We start from the raw sequence: 13311 nt of genomic DNA, 5'->3' as shown, positions 1-13311 counted from the left end.
AAATTGGAAAAAGACTTCCAAAACTGTTCCAACAATGATGGAAACAAAATTCTTTATTATGGTATTTTGATGTGGTATAACATTAATATTAGTTTTTTATTGAAATGACTGTAATTGATAAGCTCATTTAATAAAGGGGGTGTCCCAATACTTCTGTCTATATATGTGTATTTAATACAAATACATAAAATATAATTTGTAATATATTAAATGTGATATTAATTAATTGAGATAAATACTATTTCTTGGTCAGAATTCAAAGGAGCTAATTTGTGACATTTACCATGTTAACTCATTTACCATGTAACTCGGTACTAAAGGTCAGATTTCCTTAAATGCACATAAGATGCTCTTTGGAACATTCTCGGATCATGCTGGAATAACATGGATCATCACGTTTTGCACAAACTTGCCAGCACGAGTTAATGTTATTAGTAAAGCAAAAGGAAGATGTGGCAAATACCGCTGCTTTACTTCTGAAATCGCTATATTAAATAAAAAAAAATTAGTCAAAAAATAGTCACCATTTATATTAGTCACTGGGTTTGTTTATTTCTAAACAATAAAAAGTATTAAAAGTGCTTGTCAACTTTGACAACACAGTATTTAATCATTTATAAAGTACAGGGTTTTTCCATTTTCCAAAAGAGCTCATATTGACATCCAAAGTTTCCGAGCCAATTCATGGTATTTTTTTATGCAATACTTCATGATGATATCATTATTTGTGGTAGATCATAAACATTTTTGTTTGTGCACTCAAGATTCCAAACACTAAATTAGATATATAGTTAGAAGATAACTTGTTATTTTTATGGTTTTGTTTCCTTTGTTCTGAATTGCATTTGTTTGGTTTTGATTCTTTTCCTGTTATTCTTTGTAATTTGCTTGTACATAACCGACCACGTTTACATGGACGTCAGTAATCAAATTATTTGCCTTATTCTGAATAAGTGTAACAAATTGATAATCCAAGCAGAGAAGCGGATCCATGCGCAGTATATTGTAACATAAAACAAAACAAAAAAACAAAGAAACAAGGAGCAAAAGTAATCCAAAACCTGACTAAACCCAAAGCACAGAAACAAAAACTGACCAAACCTCTAACAACAACAGAGACCAGACAAAGGAAACACAAGGGCTTAAATACACAGGGTAACGAGAGGGCTAACAAGACACAGCTGAAACAGATCATGACAAACCAATGAACAAAAGAACTACAACAAACTACAACACTAGACAGGAAACAGGAACTAAGGCATACAAAGTTACATAGTAACGATTAATGCCATACGTCATTACGTCCCTAAGCAACGCCATTCGACATTCCCTCCATAATTTCATGTATCAACAAACAGTTCTTCTTCGCCATGGTACCACATACAGCTTTAGGTATTTCATTTTTTTCTAGAATTTTCTGGCATCTTTCTCGTTTCCCGTTCGGACCAAAAATGTGCTTTCTTGCTTGAACCCATGTTGTTTTCCGTGTCACGGAAGTTCCTACGAGCCAGTGATAGTGCGATTTAAGTGTTTACATGTCTATATCACACTTCGATAATGCGACTAAAATAGGAGTTCTCCACCCGTCTTAATTTGATTTGTGTTAACTACTATTATGAGTTTAGACGGATTAACTTCGTCAAAAAGCTCTGTTTACAAGGTCCATTCTTAATCAAAGTATTGTATTAATCGTGTTAATATCAGATTATTGTTGTCTATGTAAACATGGTTTTATAAAATGTGCTTTAGAAATAAACAAAAAAATAAATAAACAAACTTTGGCAACCCAGGGATAGGGGGCATCTTTAGAAGAAGCCCCTGGTGACTTTTTTAAATAAAACATCTACAAAGCAAGGCTATTGCCCACCATCTGTCCAGCACGTCTGCAACTATCGAGTAAATGGTGGGTGTTGGTGAATAAGAAGAAATTGCGGGGAAAGAGAAGCAACAGATCTTAATCGTCACACTCACCACCATAACCTCAGTGAGGGAGCCGGTGCCTGGCGAGAGAGGGTGTGTAAACATCCCCTGGAGGAGTGTGTGTAGCTGATCTTCAGCAGGGTAATGACCAGTCAGAGGAGGAGCTGATGTCACAATAGAGTTGAACCATATCAATGTCAAACATTCAGACTCATCGGAGACACCAGGGAGGGCATGATAAACAAAGCCGATATCACTGGCGGATGACTGATCTCTCTATCATATCTTGTCTCTTCCCTCTCATCATTTCTCATACCTCCGGTCGACTTTTTATAGGAATTTCTGTCAACAACTTCTGGGGCATAAATTGTTGATGTTCAGATAAGAAATTGCTTTGTGGCCTCTCTGGTACAGTTAGCCATATGTCAACTATCTCAAAGTCTTTTCTTAAACATAATGTTTTTTGTGGTAAATGTGTAAGAGATTTATAATGATAAATAATGATAGTGCTTATTGTTTCGCAAATGTTCAAGGAAACGGGAAGGAAACAGTGGAGCAGCATACTGTTGCTATGGTTACCACCACAAGCGTATACCGAAACATTTTGATAATCCTGTTCTTACATAGAGTGTAGTTTATATTCTTTGGTTCAGGTCTGACCCACAATTCCTTCATTTCTCTCCTTACCTTTCGTATCATCCCTTATTTATGACACACTTTCTTATATATGGATACACTGGCCCAGCATAAAATACATTTCCTCACCTTTACAGTGTAGTTTTGCATCTCATCTCGTTAAAACAGAAACCTTTCGGTACCATTAAACTCAGTTGTAACCTTGGTGAATAATTAACACTTTTTTTGTAATCCGGTTATCCTTAATCGAAAAAGGCCAGTGCCTATGCATCATCTTTTGTCAACAAGCCTGCACATCTTAAGCACTTAGACAACAGTCATTGTATCAATCACATACTCTAAGAACTGAGAATTTACGGTACATGTATTTAGTGTCATCAGAGTAGTTATCATACTACTCATTTACATTTCATTAATACCACAAGTGCAAAATTGTTTACATTGAGTCCATACGAATATTCCTGAATATTATTTGAATTTACAAGATTAGGCGGGACACCCTGTCTTTCTGATTTTGCATAGAAATGTGTAAATATTAATTATGCTCCAAATTACTAAGAAATATATTTTATCTTTAATAAATGAGGCCTTACAACTGTCCATCTTCCTAGAACATATTTGTACATTTTAAGTTCATATTTTTATATTTTCTATTTAATCTCAACCTTTTATTTTTCTATTACTATTACTATTACCTACTATTTGTTTGAGGCAGCTTTCTGAAATACCCCTTGTACAGTGGATGGGGAGGATGTTCTGTTGAGTGCAGGGTTGGCTATTTTAGTAAAAATAAATAGAAAATGTCTATTATAAGGTATGTTATAATAGCCTTCTCACATTTTTGAGGAGCTGGCTACATTTCCATATTCAATCCAGATTTTCTCTTTAGGTAATACATAAAATCTTGTTTCTAAAAGTCGTTCTGATTAATCATTTTTGTTTTTGAAAAATGTTTAGGAAAAAACATTTAAATTAAGCAAAATTAAGCAATAAGTCCCATTTGTTTTTAATAAATTATTATGTATCAGATTGTGTTAAGCCTCTAAATATTATATAACATACCTATGATTTGGTTAAATTAAAACTAAATATTAAGTGATAACACAGGCAGTAGTGACAAATTAGAGCTATTCAAAAATTATTAAAGCTCCAATCTAGTGGTGAGGTTGTGAATTGCAACTAACGGCTCACTGACACAGAACTAAGATGTTGTCACGTTTTCACTTCTTTGCCGAAGGAGATTACTGATTTACAAAACATGTACTGTAGAGCAGTTTGTCTGTTAAGGGCTACTGTAGAAACAACATGGCGAATTCCATGCAAGGGGACCCGCAGTACTAAACAGTACTTACAGTACTGTGGTATCATGAATTTTAAAAAGGTGTTGGTTGCTTGTTGATAAGAGTTTGCCATGTCTTGTATGGCTTTAACCTACTAACTGTATAATGTAAATAACATGAATATAACTTAAATTTGACTTAAAGAAGTGACTTTTGGCATTTCATGCCTCCTCAAAGTCAGGGGTTTCACTCTTTGTTCAAATTATCTCTGTGACTTGTGCCTGAATCCTCCATAACTTGCGATAAGTAGTAGTGATCCTGCGTAGCAGGAAAGAAGTGTGTTCTTTAAGGCTTATATCCTTCATGAAAGGTGTTAAGCGTTTCTCCATGCTCACCTTTCTACCTAATCGGGTCCGTCAGACTTGTGCACACTCCCTGGATTATGAGGGATTTTGGAATCGCTACCCTAAATAAATGGGGTCTGGACCAGGTGAATGAGCCGCGACATGCCTGGGTGGCGGCTTCATCGCTTCAAGCAGAATAGAGTTTGGATTAATGAAGCTGAGTCTAGACTGTGCTTAGCAGCTGCCCTTCCTTCCGCAGCTGCGTACAGGCTCATTACAGGACAAAATGTCAAGGGGTTTTGAAATATTCAATGAGTGAGGACAGATATCCAAGTCAGGACCTGGAAGATGTCACAGACACTGAAAGAGACATCAGGAGCCAGGTGGCGTGGCAACTCTGGAAATTGGCAGGGATCTGTCGGCCTGCTAAGGGGCTGAAAAAAAAGGAAGAGACTGATCGACGGGCTTGCTGACCTTTTTAATAGGGCTTAATAAAGACTAGCAACTAGTCAGGTTTTAAACAGGAAGGTCTTGAATTATAAGTGTTAATGAGACGAATTTGTTTGGAACCTGAACCTTTGACCAGAATATGATTTATATAGTAGGCTATAACTGCTCTCCTGTTTTTGTCAAGTGGTAGATATCTTTAGGACAACATCATGGTGACCCTTGGACAACATTTAAATCAACCAATCAGATTTCAGAAATGATTTTACAGTTTATTTTAAGTGTAATCTTCCAACCAGGATTAGGTGTTTCTAGACTATTGTTTTTCACTTATCATTTCCCTCTGATTTTAGGGGTAAGTTATGGTTAGGGTTGGGGTTTGGTGTGGGTTTAGGTTTTATTTATAAAAAAATTGTCCCAAGGTTAATAAAATATGTTGTCCCGAGGACATCAACCACTTGGCAAAATCAGGTAGAGCTAGTATAACCCCCCCCCCCCAATTTCACTGTGAATGAAATACTTTACTGTCTAATTTCCTCAAGACTGTAAACCAGCTATTCAAATTCCATCAGATTTGTTTATTTTAAGCAAAAGGACAAAGCAAATCAGACCACTATGATGGGAAGTTAAATTATTGAAAGGTTGCTCGGCTGTCTGCCCTTGCCCGCAGCTACACATAAAGAAGCGGATGTTGTTCAGAAATGTCCAGAAGGAAGCTCCCATTTAACACATAAGAACATAAATGCCCTCAAGTGGGAGTTCAAGATGTCATAATTTTCCTTACTTTTTGATGTTACAGTAGTCTGCGACATTATTTATTTTACTGAAGAAACAAATCTCTCTTATTTACAAGAAATAGGAATATTTCTCAAATTTTCTCAACCGTAATTTTAGAAATATTTAACAGTTTTTTTCCCATTTGTCACTGATATACAAATGCTGCATATACTGTATAGTGTTTCCATAGACCCCTGATCTGTGTGTGCATATTGCATGTAGACAAATGACCAGAGCTCATTAAATAAACATATACTTTAAGGGGATGAAGTCAGAGCAAAAAAGGGAAGGAACATGGAATGAACCAAATTAATGGTGTGGCAATTAAAAAATAAAACTCAATTTATATTGTTGTGCTCTAAATCTTTACCTGACCGTAGCTGCCGAACTAGAAACCACCATAAAAAGTCTATATCAGTCTAGATCATATACTTAGTCATTTGCCATAAATAGCCATGGAAGAAAACAAATTCCAAATTTTAATTTCCAATTCACATCTCTTGATTTATTGTGGCCATTCCAGTTCAAATGGATGTTGAATTTAAAAAAAAACTCAGGAGTGACATATAGTCATGCAACAGCAAGACAGCATGACAAGAAACATGAAAACTATGATAAAAATTACTTCAAGGTTAATACAATTCCTAAATACATGTTGGCAAATATTACTGTTGTTTTGCTGAAAAGTGAATATGAACTTGTTTTCTTTGGAGTATCAGAGGTATGAAAAAATACCTGTTTCTCCAGTCTTCATTTTCTGCAAATAAATGCAAATAGAAAATATTTCTTATTATAAATTGTATTAGTGGTTCACAGAATGAAACAAAAATGATAATTTTACCCTAACACATACCTTTAAATAGTACATTGTAAAATAGGAAAACCATAAATGGTCTCTTAATTTCTTCCGCGGGTGTATATTTTTTATTATATTGAGTGCGAAAATAACATGTTGACCTACCTCCTAAAAGCAGGTGAATTTATTATGTTTCCTATGACTATTAACATTTTTGTAACCGCCATGCAACTTTGTTAATTTTGAAAAATAAATCCATGTTCAGACATGTGGCTTTTGTACCAGGAATGTGTGAAAAACTGGCTGCTGCTCATACCCATCATGACTTCAATGAGCATTTGAAAGTGAAAAAAAACAGAGAGAGAGAGAAAGAGAGAGAGAGAAAGAAAGAGAGAGGGAGGCCTAGAAGTGGAGCCATGAGCTTGACATAAACCAGCTTTCCCCATTGACAGTATGCATATGAATCTACAAAAAACACATATTTCTACAGGCTGGCACTCTTGCCTGAGGGTTTGTTTACTGTACTTCTCTTCACACTTCTCTGTTTTTCTCCCTCCCACATTCTATCGCTTTGTTTCTGGGCCATTACATCTTTCGCACCTCACACTGTCTCTTCGCTGTGAAGAAATCACAACATGGTAATGACCAGACGGCTTCCCCCCAACCTACCCCCACCATGCCCCCAGCTTTCTCAATCTCTCTGTTGGAGGGATGAATCAAGTATAACGCACACTAGCAGTTTATAATGAGTGTTCCTCCAGGGGGCTGGTCAAGGGACTTACCCAAAGTGAAATGATTCTTCTTCCTCAATTTATGCAGCAGACGAAACGAATCGTTTGAGCACATCTGCCACTTGCCATATAAGCATCTCGCCCTTAGAAGGTAACTCGCATGGATAGCCCAACAATCACTTCCTGCATTTCGAAAGCATGCGTGTCTCATGTATTTAATGTTCCTGATTCCTCATACCCAGTCATTCCTTCACCCCGGTTAATGATCCTGCCTGGCTATGCGAGGCTCAGTGCACATAAAGGGGGAGGTTGACCCACTTTGGAGGGTTTCCCCTACAGCTCAGCCAAAGGAAAGCTGACACAATTGGGCCACTGTGAGACCAGTTCTTCTGTGATAGCTGCTGTGTCAACACCAAAAGTGCGCAAATGCGTACCCCTGAAGATCGCCACACGGACATTTGATTTAATGGCATCATTTCATCTTCCAGGGTCGGAATTTAATGAAGGCTCGGGGGACGCATGCCAACCTGAGTGACAAAAATTCCCAAGATATTTAAAATGCTTCAACAGACACTTCCACTGTATTTATCAGTTTTTGAACATTTTACGTTTATTTCTGTTCTGTGTTCTATTCTAGGCCTATTTCTATATCATACCTGGATGTACTGTATTTTCCTAGTCCCAGAGAAGAGCAAAGTGGTGTAAAAACAGCTTTGTTCCAGCGGCCATAACTCAACTGAACAAAATCAAGTCTTAGCAAAGTTGTAAAGTCTCTACAATTATTTAACTATTTATTTTATAAAAAATATTTTTTGTCGATTATTAGAGATGCACCGATATATTAATACAGACTCAGAGAATTCATGACATCAAATGTAATCTATTGATACATGTTCATAGACACGAATTTCCCATTTCTTTCGTTTCACTCAGGATGAGTTAGCCACCCCCTTAAATATATACAACTTCATTTGATATCAGGTTATGAATGTACTGTATATACACACGTGGTCAGAAAACTAAGTGCTAAGTGACACGATTGCTAAGTGTGTGCTGACTGATATTGAAAAAGAGGGAAATTTGTCCATGAATACGAATCAATAAATTCTAAATTCTGTGCCTATGGCAACGAACTGCCTTATCAGGCAATTATTTGTTACTGTTTGATATTTTAAAAACAGCTGATATATCCTGTTAATCAAAATAGAACAGGAAAATGCAATGAATTTGTGTTCTGTATATAGAAAATGTTTGATGTTAAATACTTATAACAATTATACGAATTAACATCCTGATAGTAAAGAAATATTAATTTAATCTTCAGAATCGGTATCGGCATCAACAGATGTCAATCTGAATAAACAACTATCGTTATCGGTGGATAAATTTTGTATCGGTGTATCTCTATTATATATATTATTTATATATTTTTTAAATACTATTAAATTTGCTAATATCATTTTACAGTATTTGCTTTTTATTCCACATGGTTTAAGTGATGATTGGAAATGTTCACATATCTGTTTTGTTTGTAAAAAAGCACTGGACACGACAAAAGATATTAGAAACGCATTAAAAAAATGTATGTTGTCCTAACCAGATGCAGCGTGGCGCGATGTTACAAACCCACCAAGAATAACGCTGGTCGCGTCCGGTGTAGACACGGTGTTAGGTGTTTGAACAAAACAATGCGGACTAAATCTGGGTACACATAAAGTAACTTCAACCTGGTTTCATGTTATGATTTAGTCATCATGGCAACATTTAAATACACTGATTCAAATACCGTTGATTCAAACATTTGAAATAAATGGTTCTGTGTTTTACTGTATTCTACAAAACATTTCCTGTTAAAGAAAAGAAAAAAAACACTTTCTTACACTGTCAATCACTCTTCTGTATATAAGTAAAATGAATGCAGCAAAGAGAATCTTTTAATTCCAGACTGAATATGATACTCTATGTCAACAACCATCAACAATACTTTACCCATCCAATTTAGCAGATGCTCTTATACATCAAAAACTGTTTAAAATGCATCCATCTATTGTAAATCATCATCAAGATTAGCTGTCTTTTATTGTGAGGTACCTTTCTAAAAAACGGTAATGGCTCTATTCCATAATCGCATCCAAATATTAGCTTTATTCCACGAGACATTTTCCTGCTTTCAGAATGCCACAACTCAGTCATGTGACCCTTTTAAAAGACAACCTTGTAGTTCGCTGATTGAGCTCAGCACAGATGGATGCCTTGAACATTGGCCAACAAAAGGCGCAAAAACAACGAATGAAAGCTGAAGAGGGAAGAGTGCCATCTGATGCTAATGGCCAAAAGTCAGTGAAGATGAGTGAACCACTGGTCAATTCATTGGCAAAATGGACACTAATAAGAATTAAGCTCAAAGCAACAAGTTCTCTCCGCTCAGCCAACGCACACAATTTCCCTTTCAGCTAATTCACTTCTGCAGATGGACTGCCACCCATTTACAAGCTCCATAAAATACAGCAGTGTTTAACATTGACGTTAATGTACTATTAATCACGGGGTTGGGGATAATGCATCAGCAACATTATCAAATCAAATCATGTTGGGTTTTAGGACATCACAGAGCATAAGGAAGCTGTCAATAGGTTCAAAGAAGCATCTCTTATCATTACAGGTATGATAAGATTATGACAACAATGCTGTACACCTGTTTTAAAACATGTCAGTATGCTGATAAACAGATAAAGCCTATTCTGTTATGTAAGTCTTCTGATCCTTTCATATAATTGTTATTTGTCACATTTGACCAAATCTCAAGGCATACTATAGATGTCATTTGTCATTTTATAGAGGACAACAAAATTTACTTGAAGTTCTGTAAGTTTCTACAGTAAACTTGTCTGCGGTGCTATTGTGCTGTGAAGATACGATCAATATGTATCAAATCCTTGTTGAGCAGGTTTTATTGGATGTATGCTATATTGAGCCTGGTCTTAAATTTATTTACCAAGATCAGTTTGAGTCTACAAAGGAAATCATTTTTATGCTAATCCATCTGTATCCAAGGAAAATACTGAAAAGCCCCTACTATTTCACCAGATTCTACCATTAAAGTGATGATGCTAAATTGTGCTTCTCATCTCGGAGGGTTGTTTTACATTCCATTGTGAAAAATCTGTACTTGTGCATTGTGATAATGTACCCAGAACTGCAGATTTAATACACACAACTCCGCAGGAAGCTGGACATAATGCAAATAGCATAATACATTAGTTTAATACCCCGACACAATTAGAAAAATAATTATAGCTGAAATAGAATTGGGTTATTCGCTTGCTGTTCTCGTACTTTATGACAACCCTCATGAAAATCTGTAAGAGGTTTCTTTCTCTAATTTAGCTCTAAATTCCAAGAGGTAAAAATGTCATATCTTATAATACGGAGTCTGATAACGGAAAGAGAGAGAGACAAAGAGAGAGTGTGGGTGTGAGTGTGCTTGTGTGTGGGCTGAGACATAAGCGGGGAAGGAAACCATAGTCCAGCAGTGTGTTCAGAGCCCCTTTCAATGTTCCACTCTGCACCTGAGTTGACAAATCTGAGATGTGCTGATTAGGATATGTTCACTGGTTTTGTGAAATGTTTTGCGCATCTGTGATCCTCTTTTGTGTTAGTGTCTTTGTACACAACCATTCAAAGGTATTTTTGACTGTTTTACAACACTACAGTTCTCTACAGACAGACCACAGAGGAGAAAAACAAAAGCTATTTCACGCCAAGGTAGCTCTGAAGCAATATGCTTGACTCGTGTGGGTCGCTGTAGGTGTGTGTGTTTGTCTGAGAAAGCACATGAACATACATCTCTCTTACAAATCAGAATATAGAAATATAATTTGGATACAGTCATCCATCAAACATAGAGGTTGTTCCTCTCATTAAAAGTAAACAAAAAAGAATTCTACAAAAAATAGATTTCGCAGCAATGGGTTTTCTGGAATGCTTCAAATCCAATCATATTTTATTTATCACAACAATGCTTGAAAACCAATAACAGAGCTGACAGATCTGTCAAGAGCAGTTGAGATTCTCTGCTGTGACATCTCCGATCAAGCAGAGAATTGCCGATTTTGATCTTCTCTTATGACACTTCATTACATTGCATTTACTAGAAAATAGAATCAATCTCAGCCATGAATATGTTTTTAGTTTGAGGTGAAATGAAAATGGCATGTTACTCTGGCTGTACAGCATAAACTTCCCGCCAGATTCTAGGAATCCTACTTTTGGAGAGTATTTTTGTGAAGGTACTTTGTAAGCTAATGTTACTCTTGAAACACATGAAGACAACCAAATATGTCACATTAAATGCAAAAGTGCAGTCCAAGTGGTTATTACGAGTACTGCATGTTTGAAAAAAAAGAAAAAAAGATTAAAATCACTGCAAAATGTTCCACTGCTCCAGGAATTCAATTACTTAATGCTGACCCACAAACACGCAGTCTAGCTGTTGCTCAGAATCTGAAAATTGTTGCCTCCACTCCTCTGAGCTACTCTGAATAATTTGCAGGTCTGTTCTAAGCTTCACATACAGTATAATGCTAATGCAGTTCACAGCAACTAAAATAAACAGTCACAATAAATAAAACCATTTTAAAGTGCATGTAAATTCACTTTATGAGTGTAATACGACTGTTTGTAATGCATGGAAACAAAGCTGCAAGAGAAGTTTGAACACATTTCAGCACCATGGACAGCGTCGCAATCCTGCGGAGCGTTGTTCTCAATATAACATTAACACTGACCCACCTCCAATGTCCGGGCGAAGTTTTTTGTCATATTCCTTTAGTAAGTTGTTTAGTATTTGCGTTGCGTCTGTCTCGTGGGTTTTGGGGGCCAACATTTGATTCACAGTTACGTCGTCGTACTCGTCATCCTCAGAAGCGACCGTTTGAGAACTAAGAAAGAAAAGAAAATGTAATCCCCAGGTCACTGTGCGTTCATTTTTTCACTTTTGTAAAGACGTTGTCCAACAAGCAGAGAGCATGTGTTATGGGTTTATGTCATCTAGTTTGTTGTATTTAGACGATAATTCCAAAGCTTTTTTGTTATATCCATTAAATGTAAAGCCGTTCAAATTAATAAAGCTAATTAAAATAACTAATTATGCAAGTTAAACTCATTCAAAATAAACTACGTAGAATAAGAATGTGGAAGTTCTTCAGTCAAACCGTTATCTGAGGTAAATGCAACTATTTTGTAAAAGCGTGGAAGTCATTTACTGTCAGATTAATTCATTATGGAAATAGAAACCTTACAGTAGCTCTCAATAAGAAAATAACAAATCTAGACCATTCTCAAAAAATAAGACCAACAGAGATGCCGTTTGGAAAGATAAGTAGATAGATAGAACGATGCATCTATGTACATACTGAGAAAAAGATTCCAGAGTCTTTAACTTCTGGAATCGAATGTAATATTAGACGTAGGCTATTTTAAAAGTTTTGACTCAAAAGTGCTCAGTACGTATATCATCGTCAGATTTGTGATATTATCTGGCGTCGGACCAGACTATAGGCTAAGAATTATCAGTAAGATTTTTCTACGGTATAACAAAATCAGCTTTGTGCACAATTATGCTTTGTAAAACGATCAATGTTGAGACAAGAGAGTAGCGACGTCACTTACCATACACGAAACACTGACAGAAGTAAGAAGTAGAGGAACAATTTGGTGGACATGTTTTAGGTGAGATTGACTCCGTGTTGAATGTGGCACAGAGCGGGGGCTGCACGGAGACTCCGATGAGGAGAAAAAGGGACAGAGCCGCAGCCTTTTCTTCCAGACTCCAACTATTCAATTAAAAAAGCTGACGAATAGTCCTAGGTTATAGTCCACCGGGAACGTCGAGAGCTCTTCAGGTAGTGTCCGGTGCTTACAGTTCACTTACACTGGCAATTAATCAGATGAAATAATAAAACAGCCCCTCCTGCTCCTTGAAGTTGCGCTGCCTTCGATTGCACCAACAGATACACATACATACTGACGTTCACACAAAAGGCAGGGCGCAAACTTCCAAAGTGGACACCTTCAAGCCACAGATGCTTCAGCTCTCTTCAAATTACGTCATAAAGAGCAAAGTCTCCTTTTCCTGACAGTTAGGTGAAAGTTGAGATCCTGTTCGGGAACATCTTCGAGGAGAAGCGACGGTTGATGTTGGTAAATGATTATCGCGGACTGTATTCGAAATGGAAATTGGCGCGTAATTGCTGTAATTACTTTGCATGCGCATCGATGACGGTGCGATTAACCGACATGATTCGCGATAATAAACCAAGATTGAGGGCGAAGAAAATGTTGTCAAACTATTTGAAGATTAATTACCACGGAGATTGATG

General features: G+C 36.6%; 1 protein-coding gene across 1 annotated transcript in view; it reads right to left on the bottom strand.

The window, feature by feature from the left end:
• The window catches only part of LOC130424637 (gamma-aminobutyric acid receptor subunit gamma-3), a 109295-nt gene extending 96200 nt beyond the window's left edge, over positions 1–13095 (bottom strand). Inside the window, exons 1-2 of the mRNA XM_056750458.1 lie at positions 12602–13095; positions 11723–11871 (exon numbers count right to left, since the gene is read on the bottom strand). Of these exons, the coding sequence (XP_056606436.1) occupies positions 11723–11871; positions 12602–12654 (202 nt within the window). The 5' untranslated portion in view covers positions 12655–13095. The remainder of the gene's footprint in view (positions 1–11722; positions 11872–12601) is intronic.
• Between the last annotated feature and the right edge of the window lie 216 nt (positions 13096–13311).

This window comes from Triplophysa dalaica, chromosome 6 (genome assembly GCF_015846415.1).
Source record: "Triplophysa dalaica isolate WHDGS20190420 chromosome 6, ASM1584641v1, whole genome shotgun sequence".
Lineage (NCBI taxonomy): Eukaryota > Metazoa > Chordata > Actinopteri > Cypriniformes > Nemacheilidae > Triplophysa > Triplophysa dalaica.
This window is presented reverse-complemented; position numbering and strand designations above follow the sequence as displayed.